Source organism: Emys orbicularis, chromosome 2 (assembly GCF_028017835.1).
Source record: "Emys orbicularis isolate rEmyOrb1 chromosome 2, rEmyOrb1.hap1, whole genome shotgun sequence".
Lineage (NCBI taxonomy): Eukaryota > Metazoa > Chordata > Testudines > Emydidae > Emys > Emys orbicularis.
The window spans coordinates 144609593-144629241 of record NC_088684.1 but is presented as its reverse complement, the minus strand read 5'-3'; the positions used below and the strand labels follow the sequence as shown (position 1 = coordinate 144629241).

At 45.3% G+C, this 19649-nt stretch overlaps 1 protein-coding gene across 1 annotated transcript in view; it reads left to right on the top strand.

Moving 5' to 3' along the window:
• The first annotated feature begins 8738 nt into the window (after positions 1-8738).
• Positions 8739-19649, top strand: part of STARD7 (StAR related lipid transfer domain containing 7) — a 38588-nt gene continuing 27677 nt past the window's right edge. The window contains exon 1 of the mRNA XM_065399097.1: positions 8739-9142. Within this exon, the coding sequence (XP_065255169.1) occupies positions 8739-9142 (404 nt within the window). The remainder of the gene's footprint in view (positions 9143-19649) is intronic.

Here is a 19649-nt window from a genome sequence, read left to right as displayed (position 1 = left end):
TCATTCCTAGCCACTCCACGCAGCTTTCTTTTCCTCCTCAAGGCCTGGGGAGGGAAAGCAGAACAGGCAACACATCCATGTGCCAAAGGGACTTTGAGCCACTTTAGGAACGGTGACCACCTCTGCTTATCTGGTTTCTGCGGCTGGGACTCCACAACCAGTTTACAGATGATCCATGTATTCAGTCTTCGTGAGAGCCCTTTCACACTATTAATGTCATCCACAAGGCACTGGTGGCTTATGTAAATTCAGCTCTATGTTCTGATTTTTTTCTAGAGAAAATAAAAAGGATGTAACTAGTCTCCCCTGGGAGTCCTCACTCTTTATTTCACACAAGATTAATTGTCACCGTGCTGAGGAACAAGAGAAAGAAGGGATCACTCTGATAGTAGTTGGCACTTGTCATTTGTAAGATCAGTTTAACAAGCCTCCTGACTCCTCTGTGACACAAGAAACCTCTCCATTTCAGAGAAGGGAAACGATGGAAGAGAAGTTAGGTGACTTGCCCAAAATAACAGATGCAGAGCTGGAGGTAGAACTTGGCCATTCCTTGCTGCTAGTCCTGGGCTATAATCTGCAAGCGGTGGTTGCTTTACATTCCATTGCTGGGACCAATCATGCTAAAATAAGGGTGATTGAATCTCATGCTTTAGGCTGTCAGCCTGCCAGGGCTCAGAAAGGGCTTTTCACTCCATGTCCATTATTGTATGACTGGCTGAGAGCCTTACCCTGGGGGGGGTTCGGTAGAATGAAGCATCAAGGAGAGCCAACTGCTGGAGCCTTGATTCAACAACATGGATCAGTCACAGGTTTTGCTATGGCATTTTGTGGATGAACATGGCTCTAGAACAGGGGTTCTCAAAACTTCATTGCACCGTGACCTCCTTCTGATAATAAAAATTACTACATGACCCCGGGAGGGGGGACCGAAACCTGAGCCCCATTGACCTGGAGGGGGGCCTGTAACCTGAGTCCCAACATCCAGGACTGAAATCCTCAGGCTTCGGACTCGGGTGAAGGGACTCGGGCTTCAGCCCTGGGCTCCAGCAAGTCTAAGCCAGCCTTGGCGACCCCATTAAAATGGGGTTGTGACCCACTTTGGGGTACCGACCCACAGTTTGAGAACCGCTGCTCTTGAAGAGAAGGAAGCTGTTTGTTCATCCTGGCTATCTGTACATTGAATACTAGTGCTGTTTGAGTTTGATCCTGCTCTCAGGGTGCACCTTTAGTGTGAGGGGACTATCAGGTGCTTAAGACGTGCAGGGCCTTATGTTTGCTGGGAGCTGTTGTACATAATGGATTGAATCTATCCCTAGGGCTGAGTAGAAAATAGTCATAGCTGTGGGTACTATTAGATTTTAAATTTTATTAAAGCTAATGTTAAAATTATATAATACACAGGTTGAGAAAAGAGTGTCTGTACATCGGGGTATAGTGCTTAGATTATCCACAAATACAAAGTTTGTTTTTAAAAGTCATATGATACACATAGTGCATAATCAGCAATAACCCAAATTTGGGTGAATAAATTTAAGAATAGTTTAGATATTAGCATCATGAAAAGTTGTACAGAGATTTGGTTGTGAAAAGCAAAATATATCAATGAGTGAAGATTGTCCCTCAGTAATTGAGAATTAGGATAGGTTTGTCCATTTTGAAAATATAATCCATGAGGAAAGTATTTGAGTTACTTTCCCCACTGCGCTTCTCATCGGCACTCCAGCTCATCCCCACTGGTACTGCCAATGTCTGGTGCTGTGTTCTATGTAGATGTCTCTCCACCATCTGATGGCGTCCAACACCATGAGTTGCTGCATCAGCTGAATGTAGCATTGACCAATTCCGCATTCTCTCAACACTCGCTCGTTACTGGGGTCCAATGCGCTCACGGCTCCGATGATCAGTGCGTGTCTGAACCTGGTAACCCCTAGCTCTCAAGATTTCGGGCAGAGAGGCGTATTTCTCCACCTTTTGAGCTTGGGCATCGTGGAAGGCCGGAGTCCTGTTCTCAAAGGGCACTGTGATGTCCACCATGATGATCTTCTTCTGGTCCTCGTTGGCGATGACTTTGTCCGGTCGCAGTTGGCTGTTGGTTCCGGGAATGGTGGAGTTCACAGCAACCTTCCCTACGAGTGGCGGGATGGCTCTGACCAGGCGATCTTGGATGGTGTGTCGCAGCTGCCAGGCTCTGGAATGGGGCTTGCAGCTACACAGGACGTGGGGTAATGTCATTAGCATAGCTGCACTTCCTACATCGCTTGTCCCGATTACCATGATGGACAGCTCCGTTCAGTGGGATGCAGTTGAGCCAGGCCCTGTGGATGAGACTCCAGTTGGCAAATCAGGTGAAGCTGCCCCCGGGGAGGAAGTGGTTGCTGGCGTCCCACTTGCACGTCATCTCTAATGCCTTGCCCTGGTCCGGCTTCCGTTTTAGGTTTTCCACATACTGGCAGCGGATGGCATCCTTCAGGGTCCTCTCCACTAAACTGCTACCTAAATGCTTGGCCTTAGCTGAAGGGCAGTAAACTACATAAGAACGGCCATAGTGGGTCAGACCAAAGGTCCATTTAGCCCAGTATCCTGTCTTCTGACCGTGGCCAATGCCAGGTGCCCAAGAGGGAATGAACAGAACAGGTAATCAACAAGTGATTTTGGATGGTGTATTGCTCATTCCCAGCTTCTGGCAAACAGAGGCTAGGGACACCATCCCTGCCCATCCTGACTAATAGCCATTGATGGACCTATCCTCCATGAATTTATCTAGTTCTTTTTTGAACCCTGTTATAGTCTTGGCCTTCTTCTGGCAAGGAGTTCCACAGATTGACTGTGCCTTGTGTGAAAAAATACTTCCTGTTGTTTTAAACCTGCTGCCTATTAATTTCATTGGTGACCCCTAGTCCTTGTGTTATGAGTAATTCATAGAATCATAGAATATCAGGGTTGGAAGGGACCTCAGGAGGTCATCTAGTCCAACCCCCTGCTCAAAGCAGGACCAATTCCCAACTAAATCATCCCAGCCAGGGCTTTGTCAAGCCGGGCCTTAAAAACCTCCAAAGAAGGAGACTCCACCACCTCCCTAGGTAACGCATTCCAGTGCTTCACCACCCTCCTAGTGAAAAAGTTTTTCCTAATATCCAACCTAGACCTCCCCCACTGCAACTTGAGACCATTGCTCCTTGTTCTGTCATCTGCCACCACTGAGAACAGCCGAGCTCCATCCTCTTTGGAACCCCCCCTCAGGTAGTTGAAAGCAGCTATCAAATCCCCCCTCATTCTTCTCTTCTGCAGACTAAACAATCCCAGTTCCCTCAGCCTCTCCTCATAAGTCATGTGCTCCAGACCCCTAATCATTTTTGTTGCCCTCCGCTGGACTCTTTCCAATTTTTCCACATCCTTCTTGTAGTGTGGGGCCCAAAACTGGACACAGTATTCCAGATGAGGCCTCACCAATGTCGAATAAAGGGGAACGATCACGTTCCTCGATCTGCTGGCAATGCCCCTACTTATACAGCCCAAAATGCTGTTAGCCTTCTTGGCAACAAGAGCACACTGTTGACTCATATCCAGCTTCTCGTCCACTGTGACCCCTAGGTCCTTTTCTGCAGAACTGCTACCCAGCCATTCGGTCCCTAGTCTGTAGCAGTGCATGGGATTCTTCCGTCCTAAGTGCAGGACTCTGCACTTGTCCTTGTTGAACCTCATCAGGTTTTTTTTGGCCCAATCCTCTAATTTGTCTAGGTCCCTCTGTATCCAATCCCTACCCTCCAGTGTATCTACCACACCTCCCAGTTTAGTGTCATCTGCAAACTTGCTGAGAGTGCAGTCCACACCATCCTCCAGATCATTAATAAAGATATTAAACAAAACCGGCCCCAGGACCGACCCTTGGGGCACTCCGCTTGAAACCGGCTGCCAACTCGACATGGAGCCATTGATCACTACCCGTTGAGCCCGACGATCTAGCCAGCTTTCTATCCACCTTACAGTCCATTCATCCAGCCCATACTTCTTTAACTTGGCGGCAAGAATACTGTGGGAGACCGTATCAAAAGCTTTGCTAAAGTCAAGGAATAACACATCCACTACTTTCCCCTCATCCACAGAGCCAGTTATCTCATCATAGAAGGCAATTAGGTTAGTCAGGCATGACTTGCCCTTGGTGAATCCATGCTGACTGTTCCTGATCACTTTCCTCTCCTCTAAGTGTTTCATAATTGATTCCTTGAGGACCTGCTCCATGATTTTTCCAGGGACTGAGGTGAGGCTGACTGGCCTGTAGTTCCCCGGATCCTCCTTCTTCCCTTTTTTAAAGATGGGCACTACATTAGCCTTTTTCCAGTCATCCGGGACCTCCCCCGATCGCCATGAGTTTTCAAAAATAATGGCTAATGGCTCTGCAATCTCATCCGCCAACTCCTTTAGCACCCTCGGATGCAGCGCATCCGGCCCCATGGACTTGTGCACGTCCAGTTTTTCTAAATAGTCCCGAACCACTTCTTTCTCCACAGAGGGCTGGTCACCTTCTCCCCATACTGTGCTGCTCAGTGCAGTAGTCTGGGAGCTGACCTTGTTCGTGAAGACAGAGGCAAAAAAAGCATTGAGTACATTAGCTTTTTCCACATCCTCGGTCACTAGGTTGCCTCCCTCATTCAGTAAGGGGCCCACACTTTTCCTTGACTTTCTTCTTGTTGCTAACATACCTGAAGAAACCCTTCTTGTTACTCTTAACATCTCTTGCTAGCTGCAACTCCAAGTGTGATTTGGCCTTCCTGATTTCACTTCTGCATGCCTGAGCAATATTTTTATACTCCTCCCTGGTCATTTGTCCAATCTTCCACTTCTTGTAAGCTTCCTTTTTTGCGTTTAAGATCAGCAAGGATTTCACTGTTTAGCCAAGCTGGTCGCCTGCCATATTTACTATTCTTTCTACACATCGGGATGGTTTGTTCCTGCAACCGCAATAAGGATTCTTTAAAATACAGCCAGCTCTCCTGGACCCCTTTGCCCTTCATGTTATTCTCCCAGGGGATCCTGCCCATCTGTTCCCTGAGGGAGTCAAAGTCTGCTTTTCTGAAGTCCAGGGTCCATATTCTACTGCTCTCCTTTCTTCCTTGTGCCAGGATCCTGAACTCGACCATCTCATGGTCACTGCCTCCCAGGTTCCCATCCACTTTTGCTTCCCCTACTAATTCTTCCCTGTTTGTGAGCAGCAGGTCAAGAAAAGCTCTGCCCCTAGTTGGTTCCTCCAGCGCTTGCACCAGGAAATTGTCCCCTACACTTTCCAAAAACTTCCTGGATTGTCTGTGCACCGCTGTATTGCTCTCCCAGCAGATATCAGGGTGATTAAAGTCTCCCATGAGAACCAGGGCCTGCGATCTAGCAACTTCTGCTAGTTGCCAGAAGAAAGCCTCATCCACCTCATCCCCCTGGTCTGGTGGTCTATAGCAGACTCCGACCACGACATCACCCTTGTTGCTCACACTTCTCAACTTTATCCAGAGACTCTCAGGTTTTTCTGCAGTTTCATACCGGAGCTCTGAGCAGTCATACTCCTCTCTTACATACAACGCAACTCCCCCACCTTTTCTGCCCTGCCTGTCCTTCCTGAACAGTTTATATCCATCCATGACAGTACTCCAGTCATGTGAGTTATCCCACCAAGTCTCTGTTATTCCAGTCGCATCACAGTTCCCTGACTGTGCCAGGACTTCCAGTTCTCCCTGCTTGTTTCCCAGGCTTCTTGCATTTGTGTATAGGCACTTAAGATAACTCATCGATCGTCCCTCTTTCTCAGTATGAGACAGGAGTCCTCCCCTCTTGCTCTCTCCTGCTTGTGCTTCCTCCCAGGATCCCATTTCCCCACTTACCTCAGGGCTTTGGTCTCCTTCCCCCGGTGAACCTAGTTTAAAGCCCTCCTCACTAGGTTAGCCAGCCTGCTGGCGAAGATGCTCTTCCCTCTCTTCGTTAGGTGGAGCCCGTCTCTGCCTAGCACTCCTCCTCCTTGGAACACCATCCCATGGTCGAAGAATCCAAAGCCTTCTCTCCGACACCACCTGCGTAGCCATTCGTTGACTTCCACGATTCGACGGTCTCTACCCAGGCCTTGCACAGGGAGGATGGACGAGAACACCACTTGCGCCTCAAACTCCTTTATCCTTCTTCCCAAAAAAATAAATAAATTAATGGAGATATCCTATCTCCTAGAACTAGAAGGGACCTTGAAAGGTCATCGAGTCCAGCCCCCCGCCTTCACTAGCAGGACCAAGTACTGATTTTGCCCCAGATTCCTAAGTGGCCCCCTCAAGGATTGAACTCACAACCCTGGGTTTAGCAGGCCAATGCTCAAACCACTGAGCTATCCCTCCTCCATCTGAGCTAAATTAACACTTCCTTATTTACTTTCTCCACACCAGTCATGATTTTATAGACCTCTATCATATTCCCCCTTAGTGACTTTTCCAAGCTGAAAAGTCCCAGTCTTATTAATTGCTCCTCATATGGAAGCCGTTCCATACCCCTAATCATTTTTGTTGCCCTTTTCTGAACCTTTTTTGAGATGGAGCGACCACATCTCTGCTTCAGCTAGTACCAGTGATATCCAATGTGTGTAACTGGATCAGAATGAACAGTATTAGTCATTTCCTCTTACTACCTGCACCAGTGAATCTGGATTTGGAGATGAATAGACCATTGGATTGGGGGGAAGGGAATTTACTCTCCATGTCTGTTCAGGCCTAGGATTTCCACAGTGGAGGCTGTCGCTGCTCCAGACACTAAGAAGGGGAGCTAGTCTTCAGCAGTGGGTTTCCTCCTCCATTCCACTGTTTTAAAGCCCTCCTCCTTTACCTTTTCATAAGAGGATTTCAGTCTTAGGTTGGTTAATGGATAGCCGCCAGCCCCACATGGTTCTCTGAGTGGCAAAAAGAAGGGCAATCAGTCATCTGGTTCAGTGCTATCACAGAAGTGTACTTTAACTTTCCCAGAGGACTGTCCTGTCCTGGGGGAAGGAGTTCACCCTCCATTTACTTTTACTCCGAGATGATAAAACTCTGAGATGGTTTGAGGGGTGGGATTTTGGACTCCCAATTAGTTGTCCCATTTCATAATGGCTTAATTTTCATACTGTACCTTTCAGTGCTGACATACACACTGTGAATCACTCCACTGCCATTGCTATGCAGCCACTTCTGGGATGGCATAAGACAGCTATCTAATAGTGTGCACCAAAACTATAGGCACATGGCTGCAGTGACTAAGACAACTAGCAGGCAAAAGGAATTGGTCTGTTGAGTTTGCCTGCAGAAAAAGGCAGAAGTGTGATTTTTCTAGCACTTTTATAGGTACCACAGCAGAAAAAAATCTACAATGAGAGGAAAAGGGTGTATTGCCATCTCTGCCACTAGCTAGGGTGACCAGATGTCCCATTTTTGGGGACTTTTTCTTATATAGGCACCTATACTCCCCACCCTGTCCCATTTTTTCACAGTTGCTATCTGGTAACCCTACCACTAGCTCTTCTTCTACCTGCCTCTGTGGGTGTCAGGCCCAGGCAGGGATCCTGACCCTGGAGGCCTCCTCCCTGATCCTGGTCTTGACTTGCTAGGAAAGCAGTCTGGATGTGCCCGCTGAAGAAAGCCAGGCAGGAGGAACCATCTAGCCGGACCGATGTCTGCTGGCGGAGTCTCTCAGGAGACAGACTAGAGATTTGTAGAAGACGGCTCAGCTGCAAAGCACCCAGGACCACGAGGACTTCAGTGACAGGATGCATACGGAGACATCTGGGCTTGAGGAAGCGAGCCAGTGAGAGAGAACTGCAGCAGCAGGAGGGGAGGGAGAAGAACCCCCAGCTGCTCAGGAGGGGAGTGGTTGCTGGCCACCTGGGGCAGTGGTGTTTGGAGATGCTCTTCTGCGGGGATGGAAGCATGCTGGACTGGCCTGACCTGGAGATGTGCTGCCTGCCTAGAATCCAAATCGGACATAGCTCAGTGGTTTGAGCACTGGCCTGCTAAACCCAGGGTTATGAGTTCAATCCTTGAGGGGGCCATTTAGGGATGTGGGCCAAAAAAATTGGATGATTTAGTTGGGGATTGGTCCTGCTTTCGGGGGGGGGGTTGGACTAGATGACCTCCTGAGGTTCCTTCTAACCCTGATAGTCTATGAGTCTATGACACATTAGCAAAAGCTGGCTGATTTTTCAGCCACTCGGGCCACTGCTCGCCCCCCCCGGGCCTGGCTCCATAGCTCAGGGGGTTGAAGGTCACCCACAGGGGCACCCCGGCGCAGGCAGCTCCCTGGCCAGCCCACGAGCTGCCGCGCAGGACCCCTGCGTCTCCAAGGCGCCCGCGCTGGCTCACAAGGCGGGGCGGCGCCCTCTAGCCTGCTAGGCCGGGGAGGGGCAGGCGCGTGCGCCACAGACAGACGGCTCCGCGCACCAATGGGCGACCAGGGCCGGCCGGCGGGAGGCCAATGGGGCGGGCGGGCAGGCCCACGTGGGAGGGGTGGGCGGTGCGCGCCAGCGGTTAACCTCTCGGTAGGCGGCTGGGTCGGGGCCGGGTCTGAGGCGGTGGGTGCGGGGGCGGGTTCCTGCCCGGGCGGGGCGCGGCGGCGGCGGGGCGCCTTGGTAACGGCGGCCGGACGTGGCCAGCCGGCTCGTGGGGCCCGCGCGGAGCCGGGGAGGCCGCGTGGTAACGGGCTCTGCTCTGCTCTCTCGCGCTAGGACGCCGCGCGGCTCGGCCGGGATGTTCCACCCGCTGCAGTGGAGGCCGCCCGCCAGCATCTATTCCTACTGCGCCCGCTCGGCCCCCTGGGAGGGCCGGCCGGGGCCCGCGCCGGCCCTGCGGAGCCGCTACCAGTGGCTGCTGGGCTGGTTCCAGAAGGAGCCCGGGAAATGCCCCGGCCCAAAGAGCCTCCTGTCGCTCCTGGCCAGTCAGTGCAGCTACGTGACCGGCCAGCGGGTGCGGCGGGCCCAGCAGATCGGGCAGCTCTACGGGAACATCTACTCGGAGCGGGCGCGCTGGAGCCTTTTCAGCGGCCTGTGGCGCAGGTTCCAGGCCCGGCACGCCAGCGCCTGTAAGCTGATGGCCGCCTTCACCGGGGTCTTCCTGTGGGAAGAGGAACGGATCCAAGAGGAGGAGTTGCGAAGGTGGGTCTTTCTGGGGGTCCCCCCCGGGCAGTAGCAGCCCGTGGTCCTGGGGGTGGGGTTACAGCGATCGGGAAGAGGAACCTGTGATCTCATGTTCCTTAAAATAACTATCAACAGGAACCCTGCATTAAGGCAGCTTAATGTAGTGTTCCCCCCGTGCAGAGGCGTTTCAGGGGCGCCATCAACATATCTAGAGGTTTGCCAAGTTTTACAACAGGCCACATTAAAAGTGCTGGCGAAGTCCGTACAAACTAAAATGTCAGACAATGACTTGTTTATTCTGCTCTATATACTATACACTGAAATGTGATTACAATAGTTATATTCCAATTGGTTTATTTTATAATTATGATAAAAATTAGGAAGTAAATTTTTGGTACTAGTGTGCTGTGACACTTTTGTATTTTTATGTCTGATTTTGTAAGCAAGTAGGTTTTAAGTGAGGTGAAACTTGGGGGTACAGAAGACAAATCAGACTCCTGAAAGGGGGACAGTTGTCTGGAAAGGTTAAGAGCCACTGTCTTAATGCAAAAAGCTACAGAGGTGTCCTGTGGCACCTTTAAGACTAACAGAAGTATTGGGAGCATAAGCTTTCGTGGGTAAGAACCTCACTTCTTCAGATGCAAGTAATGGAAATCTCCAGAGGCAGGTATAAATCAGTATGGAGATAACGAGGTTAGTTCAATCAGGGAGGGTGAGGTGCTCTGCTAGCAGTTGAGGTGTGAACACCAAGGGAGGAGAAACTGCTTCTGTAGTTGGATAGCCATTCACAGTCTTTGTTTAATCCTGATCTGATGGTGTCAAATTTGCAAATGAACTGGAGCTCAGCAGTTTCTCTTTGGAGTCTGGTCCTGAAGTTTTTTTGCTGTAAGATGGCTACCTTTACATCTGCTATTGTGTGGCCAGGGAGGTTGAAGTGTTCTCCTACAGGTTTTTGTATATTGCCATTCCTGATATCTGATTTGTGTCCATTTATCCTCTTGCGTAGTGACTGTCCAGTTTGGCCAATGTACATAGCAGAGGGGCATTGCTGGCATATGATGGCATATATAACATTGGTGGACATGCAGGTTAATGAGCCGGTGATGTTGTAGCTGATCTGGTTAGGTCCTGTGATGGTGTTGCTGGTGTAGATATGTGGGCAGAGTTGGCATCGAGGTTTGTTGCATGGGTTGGTTCCTGAGTTAGAGTTGTTATGGTGCGGTGTGTGGTTGCTGGTGAGAATATGCTTAAGGTTGGCGGGTTGTCTGTGGGCGAGGACTGGCCTGCCTCCCAAGGTCTGTGAAAGTGAGGGATCATTGTCCAGGATGGGTTGTAGATCACTGATGATGTGTTGGAGAGGTTTAAGCTGAGGACTGTAGGTGATGGCCAGTGGAGTTCTGTTGGTTTCTTTTTGGGGCCTGTCTTGTAGCAGGAGGCTTCTGGGTACACGTCTGGCTCTGTTGATTTGGTTCTTTATTTCCTTGTGTGGGTATCGTAGTTTTGAGAATGCTTGGTGAAGATCTTGTAGGTGTTGGTCTCTGTCTGAGGGGTTGGAGCAGATGCGATTGTACCTCAGTGCTTGGCTGTAGACGATGGATCGTGTGGTGTGTCTGGGGTGGAAGCTGGAGGCATGAAGGTAGGCGTAGCGGTCGGTGGGTTTTCGGTATAGGGTGGTGTTAACGTGGCCATCGCTTATTTGTACGGTGGTGTCTAGGAAGTGGACCTCCCGTGTAGATTGGTCCAGGATGAGGTTGATGGTGGGGTGGAAGCTGTTGAAATCATGGTGGAATTCTTCCAGGGTCTCCTTCCCATGGGTCCAGATGATGAAGATGTCATCAATGTAGCGTAGGTAGAGAAGGGGCGTGAGTGGACGAGAGCTGAGGAAGCATTGTTCCAGGTCAGCCATAAAAATGTTGGCATATTGTGGGGCCATGCGGGTGCCCATAGCGGTACCACTGGTCTGGAGGTATATATTGTCACCAAATTTGAAATAATTGTGCGTGAGGATAAAGTCACAGAGCTCAGCAATAAGTTGTGCTGTGTCATCATCAGCGATCCTGTTCCTGACAGCTTGTATTCCATCTGTGTGTGGGATGTTTGTGTAGAGAGCCTCTACATCCATGGTGGCTAGGATGGTGTTTTCTGGGAGGTCACCAATGCATTGTAGTTTTCTCAGGAAATCTGTGGTGTCACGGAGATAGCTGGGAGTGCTGGTGGCGTAGGGTCTGAGTAGGGAGTCCACATATCCAGACAGTCCTTCAGTGAGAGTGCCAATGCCCGAGATGATGGGGCGTCCAGGATTTCCAGGTTTGTGGATCTTGGGTAGTAGATAGAATAACCCCGGTCGGGGCTCTAAGGGTGTGTTGATTTGTTCCTGTGTTAGTGTAGGGAGTGTCCTGAGTAGATGGTGCAGTTTCTTAGTGTATTCCTCAGTGGGATCTGAGGAAAGTGGCCTGTAGAATTAGAAGACTAACAGAATAACTGTCTTAATGCACTAGAAAATCAAGGCCATAATTCTGTGATGGATGGGTGAGATGACTGGCTAGGGCCTTTCCATCTCTAGCCTCTGATCCAAAATATATCCATTCTTTAATAACAAGAGTAGGGGCAGTTCATATTTTAAATATCTGATTAATGGTTTTGTGATTGGTTGGGCCTCAGAAACACAGATGGGGGTGATATGTCATACTTTAGCTTGAAACTGCCTGTAGGATGAAGGATTTGAGGGAGGTACAGAGATTGTAGGCTATTCCTGTCTTGGTGCCGTCTTATCCAGATGTTTAAACTTGTTTGCATCTTTTCTTAGAGGTTAAACACATTATATTATGCAATCTATTAAATCACAGAAACTCTTAGAAGTGAAATAACCCTTGCATTTGCACCCATCTTTGCTACTTTATCTATTACAGGTTAAACAAAACCCTTCATGGCTTTGTATACATTTGAAATACCGAGAATGTTGTCTGTTTTTTCCTATTTCTTTTTGAGAGGCTCAAGTGTGTATCATGAGTTCTCTTAGGACCCAATGTTGTAAACATGTAGGCAGGTGGGGCCTGATCCAATGCCCAGTGAAGTAATAAGAATTTTTCCATTGACTTAGATGGGTGTTGGATCAGGCTTACCATCAAGGCTACTCATGGGACCGTACAGTAGTTATTAACATGCTTAAATATTTATGGGATTTGGCCTTTTAAAATTAATTGAAGGGCTGAGGTCATGAATCTAACAGACAGATCCATTTTCATATTTATTAACAGATCCATTCTTTTGTATCAGAAAGCTCATGCAACTTTGTGTGTGTGTATATGTGTGTGTATGTATATTTAAAAAAAAAAATGCAACTATAAATTAGCTTATGGAAGTCCCTAAAGCTGTATTGGTGAGACCAGCTACCAGTCATTTTCTTCAGCTTTGTGGTATTAATCACACATTATGGTTGATGCTTTTCTACTCTGTCTTCCTCTTCTGACTTGTCAGTTGAATTCTGTTATCACATTGTTGGTTTTTTTACAATTAGATGCATAACCTGTTGGCTCATTAAAACTCTGTGATAGTCAGCTTTTCTACTTTTACTTCATATCTATTTTCCTTATTTTAATATCTTAATATTTAGTTTAATGTTGATTGTTGAAGGGGCTTTTCCCTTCCTTAGTTTTAAAAATGTGGTTTTTTAACTACTATCAGGTGTGGTAGCAGGAAATAAACTGCTCCAGTAAACTCCAGAAAGTTCCACCACATTTCTAAGTAGTTATGTTTTTTCCTTCTCTATAGAACTGACTTGATGAGTAAGTTTTTTCTAGTACCAAAATTTCCCACCAGAGTGGATAAAAATCCATTATTTTGTTAAATAAAAAAATCTGTTTTTATTTTTTTTAATTTTGTTTAAATTGTTTTCTTTTTAAAAATAAACCGGTTGAAAATAACATATTTTGTATTCAGATAAGGCCTAAATTTACTATAATTTCTTAATATTTAAATAAAAAATAAATATGCTGAGTCCATGAGCCTCTATCAAAAACTTTGAGTTAAAGGCTGCTTTTCTATATAAGGACAGATATGTTTTCCCCCTGATTCTAACTTTTAAGGTCATGCTGTATAAATGTGGCACAGTAGGTCAGCCTAAGTAATTTAGGAGACTTCCATTTTCGAGAGACTTGGGCTCCAGTGACTTTCACGTAAGCATATTTGAAAAATTTCCCAGGCTAACCTAAAATAATCACAGGTTTCAGAGTAGCAGCCGTGTTAGTCTGTATCCGCAAAAAGAACAGGAGTACTTGTGGCACCTTAGAGACTAACAAATTTATTAGAGCATAAGCTTTCGTGGGCTACAACCCACTTCTTCGGATGCATCCGAAGAAGTGGGTTGTAGCCCACGAAAGCTTATGCTCTAATAAATTTGTTAGTCTCTAAGGTGCCACAAGTACTCCTGTTCTTTCTAAAATAATCAGTTTAATTCACTAACTACAGTTTATCCCTCTGTTTAATAATAAATGACTTTTTGTTGATGTGAAACATGTTTTGGATACATAAACTTCTCTTATCAAAACATTTAAAGTTATTTTATTTAATAACAATAAATTTTATATGCTGTTGTTGGCCTATAGGTTTTGTTTTGTTTTTTTAATCCAGGGGATCGTGAGAAGTTTGATTCCACAAGTTTGATACTGTGTTATCCAGTACATCAAGTTTTTAATGTGACTAGTTTGGTATAATAATGCTTAATGTCTGGTTAAGCCAAGCCTCCCTATTACCATGGCTCCCTTTGTAAAGTAGATTGCTTAAACCTTGAGTTTCTTATTTCCCCGAATGAATTGGTTTATCATGGATTGCCATTGACCCAAGAGGCTTCCTAGAACTAAAATGGGGAGTGTTTGGAAAAAGAAATTAATTCGGAGTCATATCTCCTTTTTAACTCTCTAGAGTGAGTTGAATATGTTGTTCAAAGCTATTTGCGTTTGTTTAAAAAAAAATCTGAATTTCTCTCTATCATGGTTCAGTTGCTTGAGGTCTGTGATGCCATAGTTTTACTAGTTGTTGTAGATGAGGTAGACAAGATGTGAATTTTTAAGTGTAGAAAGAAATTGAAGTTTTTTTCACATCATAAACAAGTGCCAAAACAACGGAGTAGTGGGCGGGGCAAAAACCCTTTTTGGGGGTTCCTTTGCAGGCCACCTTTAAAGCCAGTTTCTAGTGCTGTGAAAATTACTAATGGATCTGCCCTTTCTTGTGGGGGGAGTAATTCTTCAATAAAATCAGCTGCATACAGACTTCCTTGCACAGTGTTTGTTTCACTTAATTTTAACTGGGAATTGTAGGAGCTTTAAAAAGCAGATTAAAAAACTAGCTTATTTAACTGTATGGTATCTACTTCTGAAATGCTGTTCAACCACCAGCACACACAGAGCTGGGATTTTTTTCATCTGAGACCTCAAAGCACTTGACAATGGTGTGAATGTGTCATTCCCATTTTACAGATAAATTGAGGTCAAATAGGAAGGCTGACAAAATCAGGAGAGGAACCTGGGAATCAGGATGCATTGACTTAAATCAAATGTGATTTTAAAATCATGGTTCAGCAAGAAGAAAACCTGGATTTAAATAATCAATTTTAATCTTCTTTTGCATTTGTAAATCTTAATTCTTTTCCTAAAGAAAGATTAATTCTCATTCGTTGGTAACCATTAAAACATGTTGTTTTGCAACATAATATAGTCTTCAGTAACTGGTTTATTAAACCAAGGAATATTATCTGTAGTAAATGAAATGAAGGAATTGTTTCTGGTCACCATGTCCTTCAAGATTTCAGAACTTGTACTTCTCATCCTCATGTCACATTTTTATTCATGCACTGGAAGAGGAAAACAAGCTTTCTTGCTTTTTCAACTCTATTCAAAGTTGAGAAACTGATTTCAACTATTAATTGACCTGAACTACTTGAATAAACTGAAATGAAGCAAACGTTCTCTTTGCATGTGCAGAAGAGTCTACTGCTGTCAAAAGCTGGGTTAGCACTTCAAACTCTGGTTCCAAGTGCTTAGCCAGTGACTTGCACCAGCTCAGTAGTTTGACTTTCTTTAAAACTTCAGCAGCAAACATGTGCCATTCGAATATTTTTATTTAAATGATTATAATAAATTCAGACCTTAATATAAACAAATTTCAAATTAAATTTGATGTTATAAAAAAGAAAACTGCATTGGATTTAAATAAAAATCTGATTTAAATTAAAAAACAAAGCACTTTTTATTTGGCTCCCAGCAGCCCTCTTCTAGTTCTGTGCTGAGATTGCACTTTTACTAGCTGGTCCTACATGTACCCTTCCAAATGTTACAATTTTAACTCTCACTCTGTCAGTTGAATACTGTTATGTGAATGTGCTCCTCTGCATAATCCTGTTTTACTGTCACGTTTCTCATGAAGTTATAGAGCAGCTTAAATAAAAATAAAGATCTATTCATTAGTAACTGATCTAAAACATTTAAATGGGTGTCTGACGTTATAGTATCAAATCTAAATAAAGATCTCGGACAATGTAGTTGCATTTTAAGACTGTTATCCTTTGGCAACTTCTGAAAAGGGTCAATTTAAGGGTCTCAATATGCAGTGATTATCATTTTAGGAAGAAATGTAAAGAACATAGGGGTTTATTCTATGTACAGTACAGCACTAAGCTATATATAAAATTATTTTTAAATAATGAGCAAGCAATCCAAAATTACTACAAATTCTATAGGCAGAGGCAGATTAGAGATTTGTGGGGCCCTGGGCCAGAGCAAGTGGGGACCCCTCCCCACCCTTTCCGCCTGCAGACCCCCCCTTTGTATGCCTCTTGCAGGTGCTCTGTGGACCGTCACTTGGGAACTGGTGGGCTAGAGTGGCAGGCTTCGTCCTGAGTGTCCTTGGTTCTAGAACTCAGCCTTTAATACTAACTTAGTACTGAATGTGAGGCCTTTTATAGAGAATAAATGACTGGCTGGAAAAGAGCCTGAGTTGAGGTGTTATATATAAAAGGGGGAAAAAAACTTAAGTAGATCTGTACTGAATATTCATTAGAAATCATGTTTCTCCTCCCTTCTACTCCCCTTCCCCCCATGTTGTCCCTCTACAGTAGCATCTGATTAGCTTCTTGCATACTTTTTCTAAATAGACTGTTTGGGAATAGTGACAGACCTTAGCCACAGCTGAGGATGTAATGGAGAGAGATGAACATGGCGTACAGATGATCTGACCTATATTCAGAGTGAAAGATGGTGAGAGTGACGTCATCTGTTACATACAGGGAATCCTCAGACTTACGACACAATTCGTTCCTCAGAATTGTGTTAAGTTGAAACTGCTTTTCTCATAGGAATCAATGGTATGAAGGGGCTGAACCAAGGCTTGATACACTATTTTCACCACGATAGCCCAGATTTTTGTACTAAATGAATTATAGATGACTAATGTTGGAACATCAATGTATTTACTGTACACTGTATTTTGTAAACAGCATTCAAATAAACATATAAACTCACATACGCTGCTCAGAATTCCAGCAACACAGGCTAAGAAAGCCAGGGAGAAGATCACACGTGCTGAGCCTCAGCCAATCACTGTTCAAGCTTTCTGATTGGCTCCCGGTCCTGGGCTTAGCCAATCAAAAACAAGTGTCAATAAGCTACCCTGCTGCCTCGAAGCCAATCAGAAGCAACCCCTTCCATCCATCTCAATACCAGTATAACTCAACCAGGAAGTGATTTCAAGCAAACTATGCAAATCGAGCGTCAAATCAAGTGTCGTAAGGGCAAAATGGGCAGTAAAATTGAAAAGCATCTGACGTAAGTTGGGCATTGTAAATCCGTGGACTCCCTATACTTGGGAGCTTCCACTGCTGAGTCTTCAGATACTTGAAGCATCAAGTCTTGAAACCTGACTAGCCCCAAGTTAGCTGCCCATCAGGTCATGTGGGATGTGCTGTAGGAAATACTATATGCTGGAGATGAGTGCTTCACTGATGCTACTATCTATGGAGTGATAGATGAAAAGTGTCTGCAAAAATTGTCCAGGGAATTTGTCGTCGTGTCTCTCCCCCTCCCCCCACCACCAGGGAACCAGAAATTCCCAACCAAGAAATGCAGAACTCCTGGAATTTTTGTTTGGAAGCTCGTAAGATTTACATGTCTGCTGTACTCGTGGGTTTATTTTTAGGTTGTAAATGCTGCAACAGGGACTGTCTCATTCTGCGTCCTGTTTGCTGGGCACCTTAGCAATGCAGCCAGAGCATTTATTTGCCAACCAGAAATTACTTTAGCACAGGTTCGGTATAGGGGAATGTAGGCAGCTGCCTCACGTTGGTAATTTGTGCACTTTGATTGACCTTTGCAGGTTGCTACAAGGCAAACCGTGATCTGGGGAGGGAGGGGCCTGGTTTGAGAACCTTCTAAACTGATTCTGCCAAGTTGCTTTTGTGGACTCTTTATCTGTTCCAGGTGCCTGCTGAAGTCTGGTGCCAAGGTCAGAAGTGACTTACATGATTATAGAAATACAAACTGCAGCCAGGCTCTTCCCCTCCCTCCAAAATAAAAAACAAATGAAAAGGGAATTTTTAAGGCAACTTAGTCTCCCTGCTGTCCTGGCTAAACTTTGTTCTGGGTAACTGCATCCTGCCTATCTACAACTCTCCCTTCAATTGAATAAGATTCATCAATTCCAAGCCAGGAGGGATCATTATGATCATCTAGTCTGACCTCCTGTATAACACAGGCCAGAGAGCTTCCCTGAATTAATTTCTAGAGCAGAGCTCTTAGAAAAACATCCTGTCTTGATTTAAAAATTGTCAGAGATTGAAAATCTACTGCGACTCTTGGTGAATTGTTCCACTGGTTAATTACCTTCACTATTTAAAATGTACACCTTATTTCTAGTCTGAATTTGTCTAGCTTCAAATTCCAGCCATTGGAGTATCATGTTATACCTTTCTCTGTTAGACTGAAGAGCCCATTATCAAATATTCATTCCTCATGTAGATACTTAGACTAATGACATCACCCCTTAACCTTCTCTTTGTTAAGCTAAACATACTGAGCTCTTCAAGACTATCACTTGTAAGGCAGGTTTTCTAATCCTTTCATCATTCTTGTGGCTCTTCTCTCCAATTTGTCAACATCCTTCTTGAACTGTGGACACCAGAACTGGACACAGTATTCCAGCAGCAGTCATACCAGTGCCAAATGCAGAAGTGGAATAATCTGTCTACTCCTACTCAAGAGTCCCCTGTTTGTTGATTGCATTAGCTCTTCTGGCCACCACATAAGATTGGAAGCTCACGTTCAGCTGATTATCCACCATGACCCCCAAATATTTTGCTAGTCGTTGCTTCCCAGGATAGTCCCCCGTCCTGTAAGTGTGGCCTACATTTTTTGTTCCTAGATGTTCCATTGATATTTAGCCATATTAAAATGTGTATGGTTTGCTTGCACCCAGTTTACCAAGCAACGCTGAAACCATGAGCTGTCGTCTTCATTACTTACCTCTCCCCTACGTTTTGTCATCTGCCAATTTTATCACTGATAATTTTGTTTTCTTCTAGGTCATTGATAAAAATTTACTTAAACCATGCAGGAACTGATCCCTGCAGGACTCTACTGGAAATATATCCTTTTGAAGACAATTCCCCATTTAGATACATTTTGAGACTTATCAGTTAGGCAGTTTTTAATCCATTTAATTTGTCAAGTTAATTTTATATCATTCAAGCTTTTTAATCAAAGTGTCATGGAGTACCAAGTCAAACACCTTACAGAAGGTACATAAACACTAACCTTTTTCAGCCAAACTTGTAATCTCATCAAAAGATATCAAGTTAGTTTGATGTGATCTATTTTATATAAACTCATGTTGATTGGCATTAATTATGTTTCCTGTCTTTAATGCTTTATTAATCGTGGGTTGACGCCTTTGTCAAAACTGATATGTAGTGTCTGCTCTGCTTAGGTACTTGTATCGCACCAATCATCTGGGGAATCTGAGCATCTTCCAGAGGTACATAAATTCATGTGTCTGGCCTCTGTCGCATATGGTGCCTTTTCCATTCCTCTCCTCTCCCCAAGGGGAAAATTGAGTGTTGCACAATGCTTTTATTAGTCAAAGCAGGCAGTGTGTGCCTTGCTTTTGCAATGGGAAGTGAGGCTTGCAATAGTTGTTAAATCAAGTGGCAGTGAGTTCCATAGTCTTGCACTGGTCTTTGAGATTGTGCAGGAGACTACCTCTCTCCTTGTAATGTGCAGGGCTACTGTGCCATGGGAGGGAGAGGATGACCATGGTCATGATCTGATTGTGAATATCCCATTCCCAAATTATTACGGCCTTTGAAGATAAGGACCAAGATCCTGAACCAGTGTATAGTGTACAGGACAGGTTTGATGTCACTATGTGATGTTAAACCCCAGAGCTGGCTGCCAGTTGATGTTGGAGTGAGGAATGGCGTGGAGCTGCGCCACAGCAGGTAGGGTAGCTGCCTTAGCAGCAGCCCCGCTACACTGCTGGA